Source organism: Chelonia mydas, chromosome 24 (genome assembly GCF_015237465.2).
Source record: "Chelonia mydas isolate rCheMyd1 chromosome 24, rCheMyd1.pri.v2, whole genome shotgun sequence".
In the NCBI taxonomy this organism is placed as follows: Eukaryota; Metazoa; Chordata; order Testudines; family Cheloniidae; genus Chelonia; species Chelonia mydas.
The window spans coordinates 16,823,742-16,849,976 of record NC_051264.2 but is presented as its reverse complement, the minus strand read 5'-3'; the positions used below and the strand labels follow the sequence as shown (position 1 = coordinate 16,849,976).

At 48.6% G+C, this 26,235-nt stretch overlaps 1 protein-coding gene and 1 pseudogene across 1 annotated transcript; both read left to right on the top strand.

Moving 5' to 3' along the window:
• The first annotated feature begins 6,156 nt into the window (after positions 1-6,156).
• Positions 6,157-10,180, top strand: LOC102935356 (chemokine-like receptor 1). The gene is made up of 2 exons (XM_043535196.1): positions 6,157-6,247; positions 7,451-10,180. Exon 2 carries the CDS (start codon positions 7,523-7,525, stop codon positions 8,378-8,380), a length of 858 nt encoding a protein of 285 aa, XP_043391131.1. The 5' UTR covers positions 6,157-6,247; positions 7,451-7,522; the 3' UTR covers positions 8,381-10,180.
• Positions 10,181-17,483: 7,303 nt separating this feature from the next.
• Positions 17,484-18,356, top strand: LOC114021119 (annotated as a pseudogene).
• The last annotated feature ends 7,879 nt before the right edge of the window (positions 18,357-26,235 follow it).

The window sequence follows — 26,235 nt, the reverse complement described above, 5'->3', positions numbered from 1 at the left end:
AGCTTGCAGGGATTTCACTTTTGGCACTGGACCTTTTCATTTCTGTTTATCTAACTTCCTCATTTTTGCGTTGTTCCCCTTTCTGAAATTAAATGCTACCGTGGTGGGCTGCTGTGGTGTTTCCACTGCAACAGGGATGTTAAATTTAATTATATTATCATAGAATCATAGAATATCAGGGTTGGAAGGGACCTCAGGAGGTCATCTAGTCCAACTCCCTGCTCAAAGCAGGACCAATCCCCAATTAAATCATCCCAGCCAGGGCTTTGTCAAGCCTGACCTTAAAAACATCTAAGGAAGGAGATTCCACCACCTCCCTAGGTAACGCATTCCAGTGTTTCACCACCCTCCTAGTGAAAAAGTTTTTCCTAATATCCAACCTAGACCCCCCCCACGGCAACTTGAGACCATTCCTCCTTGTTCTGTCATCTGCTACCACTGAGAACAGTCTAGATCCATCCTCTTTGGAACCCCCTTTCAGGTAGTTGAAAGCAGCTATCAAATTCCCCCTCACTCTTCTCTTCTGCAGGCTAAACAATCCCAGTTCCCTCAGCCTCTCCTCATAAGTCATGTGTTCCAGTCCCCCAGTAATTTTTGTTGCCCTCCGCTGGACTCTTTCCAATTTTTCCACATCCTTCTTGTAGTGTGGGGCCCAAAACTGGACGCAGTACTCCAGATGAGGCCTCACCAATGCTGAAGAGAGGGGAATGATCACATCCCTCGATCTGCTGGCAATGCCCCTACTTATACCTCCCAAAATGCCATTGGCCTTCTTGGCAACAAGGGCACACTGTTGACTCATATCCAGCTTCTCGTCCACTGTTACCCCAGGTCCTTTTCCGCAGAACTGCTGCCGAGCCATTCGGTCCCTAGTCTGTAGCAGTGCATTGGGTTCTTCCGTCCTAAGTGCAGAACTCTGCACTTGTCCTTGTTGAACCTCATCAAATTTTTTTTGGCCCAATCCTCTATTTTGTCTAGGTCCCTCTGTATCCTATCCCTACCCTCCAGCGTATCTACCTCTCCTCCCAGTTTAGTGTCATCTGCAAACTTGCTGAGGGTGCAATCCACACCATCCTCCAGATCATTAATGAAGATATTGAACAAACCCGGCCCCAGGACCGACCCTTGGGGCACTCCACTTGATCCCAGCTGCCAACTAGACATGGAGCCATTGATCACTACCCGTTGAGCCTGACAATCTAGCCAACTTTCTATCCACCTTATAGTCCATTCATCCAGCCCATACTTCTTTAACTTGCTGGCAAGAATACTGTGGGAGACCATGTCAAAAGCTTTGATAAAGTCAAGGAACAACACGTCCACTGCTTTTCCCTCATCCACAGAGCCAGTAATCTCGTCATAGAAGGCAATTAGATTAGTCAGGCATGACTTGCCCTTGGTGAATCCATGCTGACTGTTCCTGATCACTTTCCTCTCCTCTAAGTGCTTCAAAATGGATTCCTTGAGGACCTGCTCCATGATTTTTCCAGGGACTGAGGTGAGGCTGACTGCCCTGTAGTTCCCAGGATCCTCCTTCTTCCCTTTTTTAAAGATTGGCACTACATTAGCCTTTTTCCAGTCATCCGGGACTTCCACCAATCACCATGAGTTTTCAAAGATAATGGCCAATGGCTCTGCAATCACATCTGCCAACTCCTTTAGCACTCTCGGATGCAATGCATCCGGCCCCATGGACTTGTGCTCGTCCAGCTTTTCTAAATAGTCCCGAACCACCACTTTCTCCAAAGAGGGCTGGTCACCTCCTCCCCATGCTGTGCTGCCCAGTGCAGTAGTCTGGGAGCTGACCTTGTTCGTGAAGACAGAGGCAAAGAAAGCATTGAGTACATTAGCTTTTTCCACATCCTCTGTCACTAGGTTGCCTCCCTCATTCAGTAAGGGGCCCACACTTTTCTTGACTTTCTTCTTGTTGCTAACATACCTGAAGAAACCCTTCTTGTTACTCTTAACATCTCTTGCTAGCTGCAACTCCAGGTGTGATTTCACCTTCTTGATTTCACTCCTACATGCCCGAGCAATATTTTTATACTCTTCCCTGGTCATTTGTCCAATCTTCCACTTCTTGTAAGCTTCTTTTTTGTGTTCAGGATCAGCAAGGATTTCACTGTTAAGCCAAGCTGGTCGCCTGCCATATTTACTATTCTTTCTACACATCAGGATGGTTTGTCCCTGTAACCTCAATAAGGATTCTTTAAAATACAGCCATTATGGTCACTATTACCAAGCGGTTAAGTTATATTCACATCTTGGACCAGATCCTGTGCTCTACTTAGCACTAAATCAAGAATTGCCTCTCCTCTTGTTGGTTCCAGGACTAGCTGTTCCAAGAAGCAGTCAATTAAGGTGTCAAGAAACTCTATCTCCTCATCCCATTCTGAGGTGACATGTATCCAGTCAATGTGGGGATAGTGGAAATCCCCCCTTCTTATTGAATTGTTTTTGTTTCAATAACGTCTCTAATTTCCCAGAACATTTCACAGTCACAATCAGCATCCTGGTCAGGTTGTCGGTAGTATATCTCTACTGCTGTATTCTTATTATTCAGGTATGGAATTACTATGCATCGAGATTCTATGGTACAATTTGGGTCATTTCAGATTTTTACTTCATTTGATTCTACGCTTTTTTCGCATATATTCCCACTCCCCCACCAGCACGGTCTGGTCTGTCCTTCCGATGTAATTTGTACCCTGGTGTTACTGAGTCCCATTGATTATCCTCATTCCACCACATTTCTGTGATGCCTATTATGTCAATCTCCTCATTTAGAACAGGGCACTCTAGTTCACCCATCTTATTATTTAGACTTTTAGCATATGTATATAAGCACTTTAAAAAATTGTCACTTTTTAGCTGTCTGCCATTACATGATGTAATTGAATTGATTTAGGCTTCTATGGATGAGATTTTGAAAAGCACCTATGTGATAGCATAGCAAAAGATCTTTCCAGCAAGCTGGAAGAAACTATAAAAGAGGGGAAGTGACGTCACCACTTGGCCTCACTCGCCCCACAACTCAACACCTGGAAACATGTCGGGAGGACAAAGACTTTGACCTGGGGAAGTTTGGTATCGGTCTGAAAGACAAGCCCAGCCTGTGTATTGAGGGACTGTCACCTGCTTGTACAATCTGCAAGGGTGAGACATGGCTTGATTAAAATCCTGTCTAGTTTATTTTACTCAGACTGTGAATTTACTTTTATTTCCTGTGTAACCAACTCTGATCTCTACGCTCACCACTTATAATCACTTAACATCTATCTGTCTGTAGTTAATAAACCTGTTTATTATTCTACCTAAAACGATGTGTTTTGATGGAAGTCCTTGGGAAATCTCAGCTCAGTTTACAAAGGCTGGTGTTTGTGCTCTCCACATCAGGAGAGGCACAGACTGGGTAATGAACTTACACTTGCAAGGATTCTGACCAATGCAAGAATGTACGTTTCTGGGCTGCAAGGCCAGGGAGCCGGGGGGAATTGACTGGAGCCTCCCTGTTGATGGTTCATCAGTGCTGGGAGGTCATTCATGGAACTCAGCTGGGTGAGTCCCTGCCTGGGGATGGCTGTGGAAGTGCAGGACCTGCCAGAGGTTTGCAGCTTGACACAGTGTCACAGTGTGAGAGGGATACCCCAGGTTGGTGGGACAGAGGGCTCAGCGGTCCCACAGTCCAGATTGCATGCCGGGAACCCTGTCACATTGGCTTTTTAAACCCGTGTCTCAATGAATCCTGATATTCCCGGACAAAATTCATGCAACTTTCACCCTTCACTATGTCGCTGGCCCCCAGCCAGTCACGGAGCAGACTCTATGTCATGTGGCTCACAGACAACGAAGTGAGAGATTGACGATCCACCCGCCACATGGCAAGGTCTCTCCAGGACATTTGAGGGGTGACGGGGGGGGAAGGGTGGCAGGATCCACCCATGAATCACTCCCGACCCAGCAGCACTTCGGGGGCCCAAGCTGGGTCTGGTGTGTTTCCAGGTGTGAACGGGCTGAATTTTTGCAATGATGCAGCCGCAGCTCAGCTCCTGCTCTGGGGCTGTTGCTGCCCCGGATGTGGGCGACCGTCTGTGCAGACGGAATCTCAGACCCTTCCCCACGAGCGGCCCCAGGGCTGAGCCGAGCTGGTTGAGGCTTGCACGGAGCTGGCTGCCTTGGAGGCTTTTCAGACTCAGCTTTGTGAGCATCTCTCACCCTGCATGCTCCCTCCCCTTTGAGGACAGCTTCCTGCCCCCAAACAGACTCTGGGGTGGGGGGGGAGCTGCAGGTGTTGTGTATGTGTTAAGGGAATCAATTCTGAGATTCTGAGTCTGATTCACCCAGGACATAGGTAAGAAAGTGAGATTAAACCTTCCAGCTTCAATGCAAGGGTGAAATCCACAATCCCCTCCCTCTCTCTCCCCCCCCCCGACCTCTCCCTGCCCCTCTGGCTGCAGCCCCCTGGCTTGAAGTGGTTCCCATCATATATATGATTTACAGTTTGATTCAGTGGCTCTCAGCACCCCCACTGTTCAAATTTTTCCAGCAACCCTGACCCCACCCCACTCCCCACAGCAGCCCCCCTGTTACCTGTCTAAACAGCCCCCATGCCCCACCCCAGAGGCGGCCATCATCAGGATGGCCCATTTCTCCTTCTTGCCATCTGTTTGAAAGGGGCCATCCTGATTATCACGACAAAAGTTTTTTTTTCTCCCGCTGATAATAGCTCATCTTAATTGATTAGTCTCGTTACAGTTGGTATGGCAACACCCATTGTTTCACGTTCTCTGTATATATCTATCTATCTTCCCACTGTATTTTCCACTGCATGCGTCCGATGAAGTGGGTTTTAGCCCACGAAAGCTTACGCCCAAATAAATTTGTTCGTCTCTAAGGTGCCACAAGTCCTCCTCGTTCTCTTTTTTGCTGTAGACTGTTATCCAAAGGCTCAGGGCTGACGATGCCAGTAAAACCATCTGACCACTAGATGGCAGCAGATGTACAATTCCGGTGCTTGTCCTAAGCTGGCAATCGAGTCACCCCGTCCCCTTCCCTTTCGCGTGGTCTACACTAGTAACGGATGTTGGTATAACTACGTCGCTCGGGGGTGCGGAAAACCCTCCACCCCCGGTGATGCTGTTATGCTGACCTAAGGCCTGGTGTAGAGGATGCTTCTCCCGTCAGCACCGCGACCCCCTCTCGGGGGGGTGGATTAACGGCGCCAATGGGAGACGCTCTCCCGTCAGCACAGACAGCGTCTTCACTGGGCCGCTTCAGCGCCGCAGCTGCATCGGTGCGGTCTTCCCCGTGTAGACGTGTCCTCTGATCAACTGAACTGACTGAGCTCCTGGAGTCTCTCTCTGCCAAGCCCGGGGGCCAGTCCATTAATCCTTCTCGTGGCTCTTCTCTGACCCCTCTTTAGTTGCTCAACATCCTTCTTGGGGGGGACGGGGGGGGGGCGCCAGAACCGGACACAGGATCCCAGCAGCGGTCGCACCAGGGCCAGATCCAGAGGGAAAATCACCTCCCTGCTCCTAAGTGACATTCCCCTCTTCAAGTATCCCAGCATGGCTGCAGCCCTGTTGGCCCTGGGAGGTCACGTTGAGCTGAAAAGTGTCCCCACGCCTGAGGCCTCCAGGCAAAAGACGAGAGACGAAGGCAGGTTGCAGGCTGGGCTGTGGTTTGTGTGGTCTCTAGCACAGAGCGAGGGTTTCCTTAGCGTTGCCTTGCCTATATCGTGTCCCAGGCTGAGGGGTGGGGTCCCTGCAGCAAAGGCAGGGCTGAGAATCTCCCGCGTCCCACCACCAGTGGGTCTCTATTCACTTTCCCCGGCCAGGAGGGGCTGGAGGGCAGTGTCCCAGCTGGCGTCTCTGCTCCTGGAAGCTCGCCAGGGGGACTCAGCTGGAAGTGGCTGTCTCAGCCCCTGCTCTCTGCTGGGGCCCCACCATCCGCCCCCGGATGTGGACAGCCGAATGCAAACACCTGGCTAGGGTCCAGCAGGGGGGAGCTTGTGGTTCTCGGGATGTCTGCATGCAGCAGTGGGTGTCAGAGGCCTTCCAGGCTTTACAGATGTGATTGGACCCAGCCATGTCCTGTGAGCTCCACCCATTGTCCCCCCCTTTCAGATATATCCACCCATGAACAGCTCCCTGCTCCGGGCTAAGCCAGTCTGGGCGAGCTGCAGGCATCACGTTGGAGACCTAGGACAGGGGTTGACTCTGGGACACTGCGTGCCCCCAAATCACGGGTAAGGAAATGAGGTAAACCCTTCAGCTGTCCCATTGGATCTCATTCTACCCCCACCCCCACTAGCTCCTGGATCTCCCCTCTTCCTGCTGCCCCCATCCCCTCTCCTCATCTGCTCCGCATAGCGCCAGTTGAAATTATTTGTGGGTCCTGTTGTCAGAGGTCAGGGTCCCCCATCGTTCTGGGTGCTGAACAGACCCCAACCAAGGTCGGGGGCCCCATCACAGCAGGCAGTGCACAGACACTGACTGAGATCGGGGGCCCCATCGTGCCAGGCACTGCACAGACCCAAAGGGTGAAACAAGCCTGGGCACAATAAGCTCACACTCTGAACAGACGACTGTTTGGAGGGTAAACTGAGTCACGGGGCCATGACATGACTTCTCCAACCTCCCCAAGCAGAGTCTGGAATGGGACCCAATCATCCTGACTCCCCGTCTAAAGACTAAAATAGACTCTTGCAATATCCTTCCTTTTGGCTTGTGACTGGTCTCTTCTTCCTCTTGTGTTTTGCCGGGTTGCTTTTTTTGTCGTTGTTGTTTCAATATTACTTTTCTCCTCCTTGAAAGCCGCTCTCCATCACTTGAGGTTTTTACAGGGAGGGGTTCTTTCGGTTGGGATTTTGCCCACCCGGCTTCACTAACTCACCCTCCTAAAAAGGCCCAAACCACACAAAAACTCTGCTTCAAAATGAAGGGGGCGAGGGGGAAGAATCACTTTAAAAAATTCCATTATTTCAAAAGAAAGGGGGGAAACGATCATTCATTAATTTTTTTTTTAAACCAAGACGGGGGGAAGGGGTCTCTCCTTTCTCCGTCTCTGAATTCTGGTCCACCACCACCCTAATTGTCCACTGCCCCTTTCCTAGAAATCCAACTTTTCAGAAAGAAGCTGGATTTTTTTTTAATATTTCGTTTAGTCAAAAAAACCGATATTATGTTAAAACAAAAATGTTCGGGCAGAGAATAGACACAAGTCCTGCATCTTGGCAGGGGAATAGATTAGATGACCCTTGGGGTCCTCTTCTAGCCCTCTGGCTCTACGCTTCTAAGGTGTTTGAACCATTGGTACCATTGGCCTAAAAATATTTGATCCTGTCTGAGTTCAGCTCAGGACTGGGGGAGTATATAAGCTCTGCAGGTGTCTTGCTCTGTCCTTGTCCTCTCCTGGAGCCCGTTACATTGGTCTTCCTTCCTTTGCTCAGTACAACGTCTGCGCTGCCCCCACCAAGCCCTGAGGAGAAGGAGGGGATATTGTGACGGTAACTCCTCTGAGAATGGTGTTCCCAATCCTCTCTCTGGTGCTGAGTGCCGTGGCCTTCTTCACCGGGCTGCCGTTGAACGGGTACGTCGTCTTTGTCACCAGCTGCCGTACAGGGAGGACGGCCAGCGCCGTGTGGTTCCTGAACCGGGCCGTGGCCGATTTCCTCTTTATCGTCTTCCTGCCAATCAGATTCATCTTCATCCTGAACTTAGACCAGGCCAAGATACTGAACAACACCGTTATCTCGCTCCACATGTTCTCCAGCGCCTTCCTCCTCACGGCCCTCAGTGTCGATCGCTGCATCCTCGTGGCGCGCCCTGAGTGGACCCGGAACCACCGCACACCCCTCCTGGCTTTCATGATTGTTATAAGCCTGTGGGCCATGTCTGTTGGGTTCAGCTTGCGGTATGGTGATCTCTGGGAATCCCTGCTCTCACCGGCCAGTATACACATGAATGTCCCACTGGATGAAGGGAGGGTGAAGGCTGCCTTTGTGATGCAGTTCCTAGTCGGGTTTCTGATCCCATTAGCCTTGATCTTAATCCCAACCTTCTACATCATTCTAGCTGCCAAGATGAGAAGGAACAGGCTGATCCAATCCACCAAGCCACTCAAGATCCTTCTTGGCTTGATCCCGACCTTTTTCATCTGCTGGCTGCCATATCACGTCTTCTCCTTCCTGCTGATCTCACCTAAATACCCCCTGCCTTTTCTTGTCACAGAAAGCAATTTTGCTTGTATCCTGTCATATTTCAACAGCTGCCTCAACCCCATCTTCTACCTCACCATGGAGGAAGAGTTTCTGAGGTACCGGCATCGTGCACGCAACCCTCAAACCACCGACAACTCAGGGCCGGAGCCGGCTGAATAGGGGAATGGATGGAACCGTTGATATTTCTATGGAGAAAGAATTCTGTTCGCTGGGACACGTAACTTCCTCTTGATCCCAAAATTGTCTTTTTTAGCAAGTGAATTTTTTGGCCTTATTCATAGAAGAGCCACAAGAATGATTTCTGGATTAGAAAACCTGCCTTACAGTGAGAGACTCAAGGAGCGCAGTCTATTTAGCTTAACAAAGAGAAGGTGAAGGGGTGAGTTGATCACAGTCTGTAAGTACCTACATGGGGAACAAATATTTAATAACGGGCTCCTTAATCTAGCAGAGGAAGGTCTAACATGATCCAGTGAACAGAAGTTGAACCTAGACAAATTCAGACTGGAAAGGAGGTGTAAATTTGTAACGGTCAGAGTAACTGACCCTGGCTTTAGCAGGCCAATGCTCAAACCGCTGAGCTATCCTTCACCCCGATATGTCCTTTTCTATGTCTTCATGTCCTTATTTTTCTCATCATGTCATTTTTGCTGCCAGTGGGGCTCCAGCTCTTCTTCCCTGTGTTTCTTGAAGATCAATGGATCTATGAAAGAAAGGGTAACATTTTCAAAAGGGTCTAAGTTCTATTTTTTAAAGTGTTTAGGCCCTTGGAACCTTGCTGAGAGTCAATGAGACATAAAATAAGAATGGCCATATTGTGTAAGAGCAAAGGTCCATCCAGCGCAGTATCCTGTTTTTTGACAGTGGCCAATGCCAGGTGCCCCAGGGGGAATGAACAGAACAGGGGATCATCAAGTGATCCATTCCCTGTCACCCATTCCTAGCTTCTGGTAAACAGAGCCTAGGGACACCATCACTGCCCATCCTGGCTAGTAGCCATTGATGGACCTATCCTCCAAGAAATTATTTAGTTCTTTTTTTAACCCTGTTATAGTCTTGGCCTTCACAATATACTCTGGCAAAAAGTTCCACAAGTTGACTGTGCGTTGTGTGAAGAAATACCTCCTTTTGTTTGTTTTAAACCTGGTGACTACTAATTTCATTTGGTGACCCCTAGTCCTTGTGTTATGAGAAGGAGTAAATAACACTTCCTTATTTACTTTCTGCACACCCGTCAGGATTTTATAGACCTCAATCATATCCCCTCTTAGTCATCTCTTTTCCAGTTTAAAAAGTCCTAGTCTTATTAATCTATCCTAATACGGAATCCGTTCCATACCCCTCATCATTTCTGTTGTCCTTTTCTTTACCTTTTCCAATTCCAATATATCTTTTTTTAGATGGATTTATATAGAGGTAATATGATATTTTCAATCTTCTTATCTGTCCCTTTCTTAATGATTTCCAACATTCTGTTCGCTTTTTTGATGGCCGCTGCACATTGAGTGGATGTTTTCAGAGAACTGCCCACAAACACTCCAAGATCTCTGTTTTGAGTGGTAACGGCTAATTTAGACCCCATCGTTGTATATGTATAGTTGGGATGATGGTTTCCAATGTGCCTTACTTTGCATTTATTAACATTGAATTTCATCTGCCATTTTGTTGCCTGGTCACCCAGATTTGTGAGGTCCCTTTGTAACTCTTCACAGTCAGCTTTGGACTTAACTATATTGAGTAGTTTTGTATAATCTGCAGATTTCGTCCCTGCCCACTGTTTACCCCCTTTTCCAGATTGTTTATGAGTCAGACTCTTCCCAAACCAATCACGTTCATCTATGAGTCTGACCATTTTGTTCTTTACTATAGTTTCAACCAGTTTGCCGGGTACGGAAGTCTGGCTTACCGGCCTGTAACTCCCAGGACCACCTGTTGAGCCTTTTTAAAAAACTGGTGTCACATTAGCTGTCCTCCATTCATTTGGTACAGAAGCTGATTTATATACCACCGTTAGTAGTTCTACAATTTCACATTTGAGTTCCTTCAGAACTCTTGGGTGAATCCCATCTGGTCCTGGTGACTTATTACTGTTTAGTTTATCAATTTGTCCCCAAACCTCCTCTAATGACACCCCAATCTGGGACTGTTCCTGGGACAGTTCCTTTCACCTAAAATGATTGGCTCAGCTCTGGGAATCTCCCTCACATGCTCAGCTGTGAAGACTGATGCAAAGAATTCAATTGGTTTCTTCGCAATGGCCGTATCGTCCTTGAGTGCTCCTTTAACATCTCAAACGTCCAGTGGCCCCTCTGTTTTCTTAGCAGGCTTCCTGGTTCTGATTACTTAAATAATTTTTTGCTATTACTTTTTCAGTCTTTGGCCACAGGGATGTTAAATCTAATTATATTATGGTCACTATTACCAAGCAGTTCAGTTATATTCACTCTTTGGACTAGATTCTGTTCTCTGCTTAGCACTAACTCAAGAATTGCCTCTCCTCTTGTGGGTTCGAGGACTGGCTTCTCCAGGAAGCTGTCATTTAAGGTGTCAAGAAACTTTATCTCTGCATCCTGTCCTGAAGTGACATGTACCCTGTCAATATGGAGATAGTTGAAATCCCCCATTATTATTGAGTTTTTTATTTTTATAGCCTCTCTACTTTCCCTGAACATTTTACAGTCAGTATCACCATCCTGATCAGGTGGTCGGTAGTATATCACCCCTGCTATGTTCTTATTATTAGAGCATCGAATTACTAACCACAGAGATTGTTTGCTACAGTTTTGTTAATTTAAGATTTTTACTTCATTTGACTCTACGCTTTTTTCACATATATTCCCACTCCCCCACCAGCACAATCTGGTCTGTCCTTCCGATGTAATTTGTACCCTGGTGTTACTGTGTCCCATTGATTATCCTCATTCCACCAAGTTTCTGTGATGCCTATGATGTCAATCTCCTCTTTAATAAAAGGCACTCTAGTTCACCCATCTTATTATTTAGACTTCTAGCATTTGTATATAATCACTTTTAAAAACTGTCACTTTTTAGCTGTCTGCAATTACATGATGTCATTGAATTCATTTAGGCTTCTATGGGTGAGATTTTCAAAAGCACGTATGTGAGTTAGGTGCTTAACTCCTATTGACTTCAATGAGAATTTGGCATCTAACTCCCTTAACCAACCTTAAAAACCTAGTCCTGTGTCTTCATTGCCAAGCCTCAAACCTCATGAGCCGCCTCATAAAACATCATGAGATGAGTTTTAACAAAAAGACATTTAGGTTCTTCTTTTTTGCCTCCTAATTTTTGGGGGCAGTTTCAAGCTTTTCTCTGCAACAACGAAACAGAAACTTGCTAAAAAACTTGCTAAAACTTGCTAAAAAAATAAAAAATAAAACAGAAACAAAAGCTCAAATTCCCACCTAATCATATGATTCCAGGATCTGGGGCTTGGAGGAAAATGAGAAGCACGGTGAACGCTGCAACCAAATTGTAAGGGTTGGTGACAGTACAAAACTCTGCCAAAATTTCAGAAAACCAGAACTATCCAGCTCTGTTTTGGAAGCCAATGGAGTGAGGAGCTGTTTCAAATATTGGGGACTTTAAAATAAAGTGTGTGTCTGTCACTGTGTACCTCAAAACGGCATCCTGGGACCACCATATTCATGACTGTCATATAAATATGAACAAAGTCTGCCTTCTGAGGTATCATTAAAAACGTCTTGATCTGTTGATTATTAATATCTGGTTGAATTGTATGTGCTGTCACTGTATGGGGAGTTGCTATGTGAGTATTAGTGAAATAAGTTGTGATGTTGGGGAACACCCACAACCAGCCTTTCAGGTACAACAATGGAGGAGCCAGACAGCATTAATGGCTCATCAGCACCCATCCAAGAATCCACTATCTCAGGAACTGTATACAATGGAGATTTCTCAGCGAGAGAACGGAGACAATGGAGACTGTTTGACCCAAGTCATAGCGAAATATATTCCCAGGGAGTTGGAAGAAACTATAAAAGAGGGGAAGTGACATCACCACTTTGCCTCACTCCCCCCGCAACTCAACACCTGGAAACACATCTGGAGTACATAGACTTTGACCTGGGGAAGTCTGGTATCGGGCTGGAAGACAAGCCCAGCCTGTGTATTGAGGATCTGTCACATGCTTGTACCATCTGCCAGGGTGAGACACGACTTGATTCAAATCCTGTCTAGTTTATAGAACTCAGACTGTGAATTTACTTTTATTCTTAGGTAACCAGCTTTGATCTCTACGCTCACTGCTTATAATCACTTAAAATCCATCTGTCTGTAGTTAATAAACCTGTTTATTATTCTACCTAAAACTGTGTGTTTGGTTGAAGTGCTTGGGACATCTCAGCGCAGTTGACAAAGGCTGGTGCGTGTCCTCTCCACATTGAGGGAGGGGTGGACTGGGTAATGAACTTACACTGGCCAGGCTTCTGAACAATGCAGGATGGTACATTTCTGGGCTGCAAGGCCAGGGAGCCTGGGGTAATTGACTGGAGCCTCTGTATTGATGGTTCATGTGTGGCTGGGAGAAGCATTCATGTAACTCAGCCGGGTGTGTCCCTGAATGAGGATGGCTATGTAAGTGCAGGACCTGCCAGAGGTTTGTAACTTGACACAGCATCACAATGTGAGAGGAACATTCCAGGTGGGTGGGACAGAGGGTTCAGTGGTCCCACAGTCCAGCTTGCATGCCAGGAATCCCGTCACAGTGGCTTTTAAAACCAATGTCTCAATGAATCCTGATATTCCTTGCCAAAATTCATGCATCTTTCACCCTTCATTACGTTGCTGGCTGTTCTCCAGCGTCCAACCAATCCAGCAGCCAATTGTACAGCAGACACTATGTCATGTGGCTCACAGCCAACGAAGAGAGAGATTCATGATCCACTCGCCACCTGTCAAGGTCTCTCTAGGACTTTCAGGGGTTGACCGGGGGAGAAGGGTGGCAGGACCCACTCACTAATCACTCCCGACCCAGTGGCACTTCAGGGGCCCAAGCTTGGTCTGCTGGTTCTCCAAGTGTGAATGGCCTGAATTTTTGCAATGATGTGGCTGCCGCTCAGCTCCTGCTCAAGTTGTGGGTGCCCCGGATGTGGGCAACCGTCTCTTCAGATGGGATCACAGATTCTTTGTCACGAGAGGCCTGAGAGCTGAGCTGAGCTGTTTGAGGCTTGTGTGGAGCTGGTTTCCTCAGAGGTTTTGCAGACTCCACTTTGTGATCATCTCCCATCCCGACTGAACTGCCCACCACCCGTGCTCTCCCCCCTACTCTGAGAATACAGTTTCCTGCCCTCAGACAGAGTCCATGGGGATGGGGGGTGGGAGCTGCAGGTGGTGTGTAAGAAAGTGAGATTAAACCTTCCAGCTTCAATGCTACGGTGAAATCCACAATGCCCTCCCTCCCCCACAGATCAGTCTCTGCCCCCCCATCCCCTGCCCCAGGTTCCTTCCTGCACCCAATCCACCCCCCACAGCAGCCCCCCCAGATTCCAACCCGCTCCCCATAGCAGCCTACCCAGATCCTTTCCGACTTCCACACCTTGGTCCCCAAAGCAGCCTCTGCACATCTCTCCCTTCCCCTCCCCATCGGTGCCACATCGTCTTGCTTAAAGTGGTTCCCATCGTACACCGGGTTTACAGTTTGATTCAGTGGCTCTCAGCACCCCCACTATACAAATTGTTCTAGCAACCCTGACCCCACCCCACTCCCCACAGCAACCCCCCCGCCCTCGAATTCCTCCCTGTCACTTGTATAAACAGCCCCTATGCCCCACCCCAGTGGTGGCCACATCTCAGCGGGAAAAGACCCTATAGATTAAGGCTTCCAACCTTTCCAGACTAGTGTACCCCTTTCTGGATTCTCATTTGTCTTGTGTCCCCCCAAGTTTCTCCTCACTTAAAAATGACTTGTTTACAAAATCAGACACAAATATACCAGTGTCACGGCGCACTAGTACTGATAAATAGTTTACTTTCTCATTTTATGATATAAGTATAAAATAAATAAATTGGGATAAAAAGATTGTACTTACATTTTAGTGGACAGTATGTAGAGCAGTAGAAAGAAGACATTGTTTGAAATTTTAGTTTGTGCTGACTATGCTAGTGCTTTTTCTGTACCTTGTTGTAAAGCTAGGCAAATATCTAGGTGAGTGGATGTACCCCACGGAAGATCTCTGTGTACCCCTGGTGGTACACGTACCCCTGGTTGGGACCCACTGCTACAGACTGGTATCCAAAGGCTCAGGGCTGACGATGGCAGTAAAAGCACCTGGCCAGTAGATGGCAGCACACGTGCAAGTCAGGTGTGGGTCAGAAACTGGCAATCGAGTCACCCCGTCCCCTTCCCTTTTGCTGGGTCTACACTAGTAACGGAAGTTGCTACAACTACATCGCTCGGGGGTGTGGAACCCTCCACCCTCCACCCCCGGGTGACGCTGTTACACTGACCTAACGCCTGGTGTAGACGACGCTTCTCCCATCAGCACCGCTCCCGCCTCTCGGGGGGTGGATTAACGACGCCGATGGGAGAAGCTCTCGAGTCAGCACAGACAGCGTCTTCACCGAGCCGCGACAGCACCGCAGCTGCATCGGTGCAGCCTTCCCCATGTAGACGTGTCCTCTGATCAGCTGAACTGACTGAGCTCGGGGATGTAGGCCCCGACTCTGTGGGGGCTCCGGGACGGGAACACCCACGGGGAAAAATTGAAGGGTGCTCTGCACCCACCAGCAGCTCCCCGCCCCGTCCTCCCCGCTGCGTCCCCGCCTCTCCCTCTCGCTCCTAGTGCATGTCGCCGTGAAACAGCTGTTTCGTGGTGGCAAGCTCTGGGAGGGAGGGGGGAGGAGGGGGAACGCAGCGCACTCTGGGAAGAGGTGAGGCTGGGGCAGGGATTTGGGGAGGAGTCCAATAGGGGCAGGGAGGGGGGGGAATTGGGGTGGGGACATTGGGAAGGGGTTGGAATGGGGGTGGAGTCGGGGCGGGGACCCACCGGCGCCGGGAAGAGTTGGCACCTATGCTCCTGGAATCTCTCTTCGCCAAGGCTGGGGTCCAGTCCTTTAATCCTTCTCGTGGCTCTTCTCTGACCCCTCTCCAGTTACTCAACACCTTTGTTGAGGAGTGGGCACCAGAACCAGGCAAAGGATCCCAGCTGTGGTTGCACCAGGGCCAGATCCAGAGGCAAAATCACCTCCCTGCTCATAATGGAGATTCCCCTGTTGATGCATCCTAGGACGGCCTGAGCCCTGTTGGCCCTGGGAGGTCTCGTTGAGCTGAAAAGTGCCCCCATGCCTGAGGCCTCCAGGCAAATGACGAGAGACGAAGGCAGGTTGCAGGCCAGGCTGTGGTTTGTGTGGTCTCTAGCACAGAGCGAGGGTTTCCTTAGCGTTGCCTGGCCTGTAACATGACCGGGCCGAGGGGTGGGTTTCCAGAAGCAAAGGCCGGGCTGAGAATCTCACGCACCATCTCCCGGGGGGCTCTGTTCACTTTCCCCAGCCAGGAGAGGCTGGAGGGCAGAGTCTCAGCTGGTGTCTCTGCTCCTGGAAGCTCGCCCGGGGGAGTCAGCTGGACGTGGCTGTCTCAGCCCCTGCTCTCCGATGCGGGCCCTGCCAGCCTGCCGCCGGATGTGGACAGCCAAATATAGGCACCTTGCTAGGGCCCAGCAGGGTCGGGGGAGCTTGTGGTTGGTGTGATGTCTGCATGCAGCTGTGGTTGACGAAGACCTTTGAGGCCTTGCAGACGTGCTCGGACCCAGCCACATCCTGTGATCTCCCCACATTGTTCCCCCCACCCCACCGCCAGATATACCCCCACATGAACGGCTTTCTGCTCTGGGCGAGCTGCAGCTGTCGCATCGGGGACCTGGGAAGGGGGGTCGACTCTGAAACGCTGCATCCCCCCAAGACACGGGTAAGGAAATGAGGTAAACCCCCCAGCTGCCCCACTGGATCTCATTCTTCCCCCCACATCACTGCCCCCTGGATCTCCCCACATCCCCTCCCCTCATCCACTCCAGATAGAGCTGGTTGACATTTATTTGTGGGTCCCCTTGTCAGAGGCCAGGTGCCCCCATCAAGCTGGGTGTTGCACAGACCCTGACCAAGCTCGGGGGTCCCATCATGCCAGGCACTGTACAGATCCACAGGGAGAAACAGGCCTGGCCACAGCAACCTCACATTTAAACAGAGAAATGTTTGGAGTGGAAACTGAGTGGTGGGGCGATGACATGAGTTATCCACGCTCCTCCAACAGTTCAGTGGCAGAGTCTGGGTTGCAGCCCAGGAGTCCTGACTCCATGTCTGTCCACTAAAACAGACTCTTGCAATATCCTTCCTTTAAAAAAAGGTCTTTGGGTTTGTTACTCATCTCTTCTTCCTCTGGTGTTTTGACGGCTTTTTTGTTGTTGTCATTTCAATCTTACTTTTCTTGTCCTGGGGAGTTGCTCTCCGTCACCGGAGGTTTCCATAGGGGGGAATCTTTCGATGGGGTTTTGCCTGCTCCACTAACTCACCTCCCAAAATGGCCCAAACCAGACAAAAACTCCACTTCAAAATGAAGGCGGGTGGGAGTAGAATCACTTTCAAAAATTCCACTATTTAAAAAAAGGGGGGCAGGGGAAACAATCATTCATTAACATTTTTTAACAAAGGCAGGAATAGCCAGCTTCTTTGGGAACCTAACAGCAAGAAGGTTATTTGGGAATTTTAGTTAGGTTGTGGGGTGTCTCCCACTCTATCTCTGCATTCAGGACATCCCACTACCCACTATCCACCTCCCCTTGCCAGGAAATTTAACGTTTCAGCAAGAAGCAAATGTGGGTTTTTAAAAAATATTTGATTTAGTAACTGACTGACTTAGTAAAAACAACTGATATTATGTAAAAACAAAAAAACGTTCGGGCAGATAATAGACACAACAAATCCTGCATCTTGGCAGGGGGTTAGAGGAGATGACCCTTGCGGTCCCCTTCTAACCCTCTGGCTCTATGCTTCTAAGGTCTTTGAACCATTGGTTCCATTGGCCTACAAGGATGTGATCCTATCTGAGTTCAGCTCAGGATATGGGGACCTGAAAAACTCTGAGGAGATTATAAACTCTGTGGCTGTCTCTCTCCGTCCTTGTCCTCTCCTAGAGCCCATTTCATTCCTCTTCCTTCCTTTACTCACAACAATGTCTGCGCTGCCCCCGCCGAGCCCTGAGGATATTGTGACTGCAACTCCTCCAGGAATGGAGTTCCTCCCAATCCTCCTCCTGGTGCTGTGTGGCATGGCCTTCCTCGCTGGGGTGCCATTGAATGGCTACGTCCTCTTCGTTGCTGGCTGCCATGTGGAGAGGAGAGTCAGTGCCCTGTGGTTCTGGAACCGGGCCATGGCCGATCTCATCTTCATCATCTTCCTGCCAATCAGAGTAATCTCCATCAGCATCCTGTACTTTGATGGCACCTGGAGGCTGAGCAGCACCATCACCTCCCTCCACATGTTCTCCAGCACCTTCCTCCTCATGGCCCTCACTGGCATGCCCTGAGTGGGCCCAGAAGCACCACACACTCCCTCTGGTTTTTGGGGTGGTGATGGGCTTGTGGGCCCTGTCTCTTGGGTTCAGCTTGAGGTCTGGTGATCTCTCAGAATACCTGCTCCCACATCCCAGGATGAACAGATATTTCCATGCAGATGAAGGGAGGGTGAAGGCTGCAGTTGTGATCCAGTTCCTGGTCAGGTTTCTGATCCCATTAGCCTTGATCTTAATCCCAACCTTCTACATCATTCTAGCTGCCAAGATGAGAAGGAACAGGCTGATCCAGTCCACCAAGCCACTCAAGATCTTTCTTGTCTTGATCCTGACCTTTTACCTCTGCTGGCTGCCGTATCACGTCTTCTCCTTCCTGCAGATCTCAGCTACTTACCTTCTACATCTTCTGAAGATAGGAGGTGCTTTTGCTTGTGTCCTGACATATTTCAGCAGCTGCCTCAACCCCATTTTCTACCTCACCATGGAGGAAGAGTTTCTGAGGTACTGGCAATGTGCACGCAACCCCCAAACCACCGAAAACTCGGGGCCACAGCCAGATGAATAGGGGAACAGATGAAATTGTGAATATTTGCATGGAGAAAGAATTCTGTTCACTGGACCGGTAACTTCCTCTTAATCCCAAAATTGTCTTTTTTAGCAAGTGAATTTTTTGGCCTTACTCAAAGAAGAGCCATAAGAATGATTACAGGATTTGAAAACGTGCCTTGGAGTGAGCCAAATCTATTTAGCTTAACCAAGAGAAGGTGAAGAGGTCACTTGATCACAGTCTGTAAGTACCTACATGGGGAACAAGTATTTAGTAATGGGCTCTTCAGTCTAGCAGAGGAAGGTCTAACATGATCCAGTGAACAGAAGTTAAACCTAGACAAATTCAGACTGGAAATGAGGTGTAAATTTTCAATGGTCAGAGTAACTGACCATGGAGCAATTTCCCAAGGGTCGTGGTGGATCCTCCATCAGTGGCAATCTTAAATCAAGCTTGGATGTTTTTCTAAAAGCTCTGCTCCTGGAATTGTTTTGGGGCAGTTCTCTGGCCCATGTGATCCAGTAGGTCAGATGAGATGATCTCACCGGTCCCTTCCAGCCTTGAAATCTAAAAATCTGTCATTATAACAAAATATATGGATTCTTAGTTTTGTTAGTTTTTAGATTATTTTTGGGCATTTCGTTCTTTATGGTCTGTCCTTTTCTATGTCTTCATGTCATTGTTTTAGTCATCATGTCATCTTTGCACCCGGTGGAGCTCCAGCTCTTATTCTGTCCAGTGGTTCCTGAAGATCAATGAGTCTATGAAAGAAAGGGTAACATTTTTGAAAGGGTCTAAGTCCTATTTTATTAAAAGTGTTTTGTCCCGTAGGAACCTTGCTGAGAGTCAATGAGAACATAACATAAGAACGGCCAGATTGAGTTAGAGCAAAGGTCCATCTAGCCCAGTATCCTGTCTTCCGAAAGTGACCAAAGCCAGGTTCCCCAGAGGGAATGAACAGAATAGATCATCATCAAGTGATCCATCCCTGTTGCCTATTCCCAGCTTCTGGGAAACAGAGGCTACAGACACCTTCTCTGCCCATCCTGGCTAAAAGCCATTGATGGACCTACCCTCCATGAATTTATTTAGTTCTTTTTTTAACCCTGTTATAGTCTTGCCCTTCAGAACATCCTCGGGTATAACGTTCCACAGGTTCACTGTGCGTTGCGTGAAGAAATACTTCCTGTTGTTTGTTTTAAACCAGCTGCTTATTAATTTCATTGGGTGACCCCTAGTTCTTGTGTTATGAGAAGGAATAAATAACACTTCCCTATTCACTTTCTCCACACCAGTCAGGATTTTATAGACCTCAATCATGTCCCCCCTTAGTCGTCTCTTTTCCAAGCTGAAAAGTCCCAGTCTTATTAATCTCTCCTCATACGGAAGCCGTTCCATCCCCCTAATCATTTCTGTTGCCCTTTTCTGTGCCTTTTCCAATTCCAATATATATATATTTGAGATGGGGCAACCACATGTGCACGCAGTATTCAAGATGTGGTTGTACCATGGATTTATATAGAGGCGATATGATATTTTCAGTCTTATTATCTCTCCCTTTCTTAATGATTCCCAACATTCTGGTCACTTTTTTGACAGCAGCTGCACGTTGAGTGGGTGTTTTCAGAGGACTGTCCACAATGACTCCAAGATCCTTCTTGAGTGGGAACAGCTAATTTAGACCCCCATCATTCTATATATATAGTTGGGATTATGGTTTCCAATGTGCATTACTTTGCAATTATCAACACTGAATTTCATCTGCCATTTTGTTGCCCAGTCACCCAGTTGTGTGAGAACCCTTTGTAACTCCTCGCATTCTGCTTTGGACTTAACTATCTTGAGTAGTTTTGTATCATCTGTAAATTTTGCCACCTCACTGTTTACCCCTTTTTCCAGATAGTTTATGAGTATGTTGAACAGTACTGTTCCCAATACAGACCCCTGAGGGACTCCGCTATTTACCTGTCTCCATTGTGAAAACTGACCGTTTATTCCTACCCTTTGTTTCTTATCTTTTAACCAGTTACTGATCCATGGGAGGACCTTCCCTCTTATCTCACAACAGCTTACTTTGCTTAAGAAAGCTTTGGTGAGGAATCTTGTCAAAGGCCTTCTGAAACTGCAAGTACACTGTATCCACTGGATCACCCTTGTCCATATACCTTTTGTCCCCCACAAAGGATTCTAGTCGATTGGTGAGGCATGATTTCCCTTTACAAAAACCATGTTGACTGTCCCCTCACAAATTATGTTCATCTATATGTGTGATAATTCTGTTCTTTACTATAGTTTCAACCAGTTTCCCCATTATTGAAGTCAGGGTTACCAGCCTTACTGGCTGTAATTGTCGTCTGGAGCCTTTTTAAAAAATTGACGTCACATTAACTATCCTCCAGTCATCTGGTACAGAAGGTGATTGAAATGATAGGTTGCATACCACAGCCAGTAGTTCTGCAATTTCACATTTGAGTTCCTTAGGACACTTGGCTGAATGCCATCTGGTCCTCATGACTTATTGCTATTTAGTTCATCAATTTGTTCCAAAACCTCCTCTAATGACACCTCAGTCTGGGACTTCACAGTCCCAGCATTTCACAGTCACTATCACCATCCTGGTCAGCTGGTTGCTAATATATCCCTCCTGCTACATTCTTATTATTTGGGCATGGAATTACTATCCAGAGAGATTCTATGGTACAGTTTGGTTCATTTAAGATTTTTACTTCATTTGACTCTATGCTTTCTTTCACATATAGTGCCAGTCCCCTCCCCAGCATGTCCTGTTCTGTCCTTCCGATGTATTTTGTAACCTGGTATTACAAAACTGTGTCCCATTGATTATCCTCATTCCACCAAGTTTCTGTGATGCCTATTATATCAGTATCCTAATTTAAAACAAGGCACTCAAGTTTACCCATCTTATTATTTAGACTTCTAGCATTTGTATATAAGCACTTCAATGTCACCTTTTAGCTGTCTGCTATTACATGACGTAATTGAATTGACTTGGGCTTCTACGGGTGAAATTTTCAAAAGCACCTATGTGAGTTAGGTGCTTAACTCATAACTTCAATGGGAATTTGGCACATAACTTCCTTAGCCACTTTAAAAATCTAGTCCTGTCTCTTCATTGCAAAGTCTGAGCCTTCAAACCTCATGAGCCAAACATCATGAGATTGGTTTGAAAAGAAAGACATTTGGGTTCTTCTTTTTTGACTTATGAACCTTTTTGCACCATTTCAAGCTTTTCTCTGCAACAACAAAGGCTGGAAACTTATCTAAAAAAATAGAAATGAAAGCTGACATTTCTACCTAATCATCTGATTCCAGGATCTGGAATTTAGAGGAAAACAACAAGAATGGTGAATGCCTCAACCAAATTTTGTAAGAGTCGGCGACGCTACAAAACTCTGTCGAAAGTTTCAGAAAACCAGAAATATCCAGCTCTGTTTTGGAAGCCAATGGAGTGGGGAGGTGTTTAAAATATTGGGCACCTTAAATAAAATGTGTGGCTATTTCACTCTGTACCTCAAAAGAGCACCATGGAACCCCCATTTTCACCACTGTCATATCAATATGATATGTTCCATACAAAGTCTGCCTTGTGAGGTATGATTTTAAAAGTCTTGATCTGTTGAACATTAATATCCCTTTGGATTGTATGTGCTATCATTGTATGTGAGGTTATGAAGTTTTCTATGTGTGTGTTATTGAAGTAAGTTGTGATGTTGGGGAACACCCACAACCAGCCTCTCAGGTACGACAGTGGAAGAACCAGACAGCGTTAATGGCTCATCAGCACCCATCCAAGAATCCACTATCTCAGGAACTGTATACAATGGAGATTTCTCAGCGAGAGAACGGAGACAATGGAGACTGTTTGACCCAAGTCATAGCGAAATATATTCCCAGGGAGTTGGAAGAAACTATAAAAGAGGGGAAGTGACATCACCATTTTGCCTCACTCCCCCCGCAACTCAACACCTGGAAACAAGTCTTGAGGACAAAGACTTTGAACTGGGGAGGGGTCCCAGGCTGGAGGTGAGTCCCAGCCTGCTTATTGAGGATCTGTCACCTGCTTCTACCATCTATCAGGGTGAAACACAGCTTAATTCAAAGCCTGTTTAGTTTATAGAACTCAGATTGGAAATTTACTTTTATTTCTTGGGTAGCCAACTGTGATCTATGCTCGCGGCTTATAACCACTTTAAATCTCTCTGTCTGTAGTTAATAAACCTGTTTATAGTCTACCTAAAACTGTGTGTTTTGATTGAAGCACTGGGAAATCTCAGCTCAGTTTACAAAAGGTGATGTTTGTGCTCTCCACATCGGGGGAGGCACCGACTGAGCAATGAACTTACACTGGCCAGGCTTCTGACCAAGGCAGGACGGTACATTTCTGGGTTTCAAGGCCAGGGAGCTGGGGGGAATTGACTGGAGCCTCCCTGTTGATGGTTTACGAGTGGCAGGAAGGTCATTCATGAAACTCAGCTGGGTGTGTCCCTGCCTGGGGACGGCTGTGTAAATGCAGGACCTGCCAGAGGTTTTTAGCTTGACACAGCATCACAGTGTGAGAGGGATACCCCAGGTTGGTGGGACAGAGGGCTCAGTGGTCCCACAGTCCAGCTTGCACACTGAGAACCCCATCACAGTGGATTTTTAAACCCATGTCTCAATGAATCCTGATATTCCCACTCAAAATTTAGTCAGCTTTCGCCCTTCACTCTGTTGCTGGCCCTTCTCCAGCATCCAACCAATCCACCAGCCAGTTGTGGAGCAGACACTAGGTTGTGTTGCTTAGAGCCAATGACGCGAGAGATTCACGATCCACTCACCACCTGGCTGGGTCTCTCCAGCATATTTGAGGGGTGACTGGGGGTGAAGGGTGGCAGGGCCCACCCATGAATCACTCCTGACCCAGCGGCACTTCAGCGGCCCCAGCTGGATCTGGTGTGTGTCCAGATGTGAACAGGCTGTATTTTTGCTATGAGGCAGTGGCAGTTCATCTCCTGCTCTGGGCCTATGGCTGCCCCAGATGTGGGCGACTGTCTCTGCAGATGGAATCTCAGACCCTTTGTCACGAGCGGCCCCAGAGCTGAGCCGAGCTGTTTGAGGCTTGCACGGAGCTGGCCGCCTCGGAGGCTTTTCAGACTCAGCTTTGCGAGCATCTCCCTACCTCACTGAGCCAGCTCCCTGTGCTTCCCCCCCACCCCGAGAGGACAGCTTCCTGCGCCCAGACAGAATCTATGGTGGGGGGGGGGGGGGAGCTGCAGGTGGTGTGTGTGTGTTGGGGGAATCAATTCTGAGATGCCGTGTCTGATTCCCCCAGGACATAGGTAAGAAAGTGAGATTAAAACTTCCAGCTTGATTGTTAGGGTGAAAACCACAATGTCCCCCCCGCAGATCTGTCTCTGCCCCGCCACCTCTACCCCAGGTTCTTCGCTGCCCCCACTTACCCTCCCACAACAGCCCCCATTTCCTTACCCGCTCCCCATAGAAGCCTCCCCAGATCCTCTGGCCCCTCGACCCTGCTCCCCAAAGCAGCCTCCACAGATCACTCTCTGCCCAACCCATTGGTGCTACACCCCCAGAACTGAAGTGGTTCCCATCATATACAGGGTTTAAAGTTTGATTCAGTGGCTCTCAGCAGCCCCACTATACACATTGTTCTAGGAACCATGACCCCACCCCACTCCCCATAGCAGCCTCCCCAAAACTCCTCCCTGTCACTTGTATAAACAACCCCCATGCCACACCCCAGAGGTGGCCACATCTCAGTGGGAAAAGACGCTATAGACCAGTGGCTTCTAATCTTTCCAGACTACTGTACCCCTTTCAGGGTTCTCATTTGTCTTGTGTACCCCCAGGTTTCACCTCACTTAAAACCTACTTGTTTCCAAAATCAGATACAAACACAAGTGTCACAGAGCACTGGTACTGACAGATGGATTACTTTCTCATTTTATCATATAATTAAAACGTAAATCAATTGGAATATAAATATGCTGCTTACATTCTAGTGGACAGTATGTAGAGCAGTATAAACAAGTCATTGTTCGAAGTTTTAGTTTCTACTGACTTCGCTAGTGCTTTTTATGTAGCCTGTAGTAAAACTAGGCAAATATCTAGGTGAGCTGATGTACCCCCGGAAGACCTCTGCGTACCCCCAGGGGAACGTTGGGACCCACTGCTACAGACTGGTATCCAAAGGCTCAGGGCTGACGATGGCAGTAAAAGCACCAGGCCAGCAGGTGGCAGCATACGTGCAAGTCAGGTGCTGGTCAGAAACTGGTAATCGCGTCACCCCGTCCCCTTCCCTTTCACTGGGTCTACACTAGTAACGGATGTTGGTATAACTACGCCACTCGCGTGTCTGGACCCCCCCTCCCCCCAGGCGGGTGACGCTGTTACACCGACCTAACTCCCGGTGTAGACAACGCTTCTCCCGTCAGCACCGCTCCCGCCTCTCGGGGGGGTGGATTAACGGCGCCAATGGGAGAAGCTCTCGAGTCAGCACAGACAGCGTCTTCACCGAGCCGCGACAGCGCCGCAGCTGCATCGGTGCAGCCTTCCCCGTGTAGACGTGTCCTCTGATCAACTGAACTGACTGAGCTCCTGGAGTCTCTCTCTGCCAAGCCCGGGGGCCAGTCCGTTAATCCTTCTCGTGGCTCTTCTCTGACCCCTCTTTAGTTGCTCAACATCCTTCTTGAAGGGTGGGCGCCAGAACCGGACACAGCATCCCAGCGGCGGTCGCACCAGGGCTGAATCCAGAGGGAAAATCGCCTCCCTGCTGCTAATCGAGACTCCCCTGTTGAAGTATCCCAGCACGACCGGTGCTGTGTTGGCTCTGGGAGGTCACGTTGAGCTGAAAAGTGCCCCCACGCCTGAGGCCTCCAGGCAAATGACGAGAGAGGAAGGCAGGTTGCAGGTCGGGCTGTGGTTTGTGTGGTCTCTAGCACAGAGCGAGGGTTTCCTTAGCGTTGGCTGGCCTGTAACATGGCCCGGGCAGAGGGGTGGGTTCCCTGCAGCAAAGACAAGGCTGAGAATGTCACGCGTCCCACTCCCACCAGGGCTCTGTTCACTTTCTTCAGCCACGAGGGGCTGGAGGGCAGAGTCCCAGCTGGCGTCTCTGCTCCTGGGACCTTGCCCGAAGGAGTCAGCAGGAAATGGCTTTCTCAGCCCCTCCTCTCTGTTGGGAGCCCCACCAGCTGCCCCAGGATGTGGGCAGCCAAATGCAGACACCTTGCTAGGGCCAAGCAGAGGGGAGCTTGTGGTTCGTGTGACGTCTGCATGTAGCAGTGGGCGCCAGAGCCTTTCCAGGCTTTGCAGACGTGATCGGACCCAGCCACGTCCTGTGATCTCCCCGCATTGTCCCTCCTCTCAGATATAACCCCACATGAACAGCTTCCTGCTCCAGGCTGAGCCAGTCTAGGTGAGCTGCCTGCGTCGTGTCAGAGACCTGGACGGGGGGTCGACTCTGACACACTGCATCCTCCCAAGACACTGGTAAGGAAATGAGGTAAACCCTTCATCTGCCTTCCTGGATCTCATTCTGCCCCCCCACTCCTGCTGCCCCCTGGATCTCCCCTCTTCCTTCTGCCCCCATTCCCTCCCCTCATCTGCTCTGCATAGAGCCAGTTGAAATTATTTGTGGGTTCTGTTGTCACAGGTCAGGGTTCCCCATCATGCTGACTGTTGCACAGACCCTGACTGAGATCGGGGGCCCCGTCGCCTCAGTCTCTGCACAGACCCACAGGGTGAAACAGGCCTGGCCACAGCGAGCTCAAACTCTAAACAGACAAATGTTTGGAGGGGAAATTGAGGCACGGGGCCATGACGTGACTTGTCCAAACTCCGTGAGCAGTTCAGTGGCAGAGTCTGGGATGGAACTCAGGAGTCCTGACTCCACATCTGTCCACT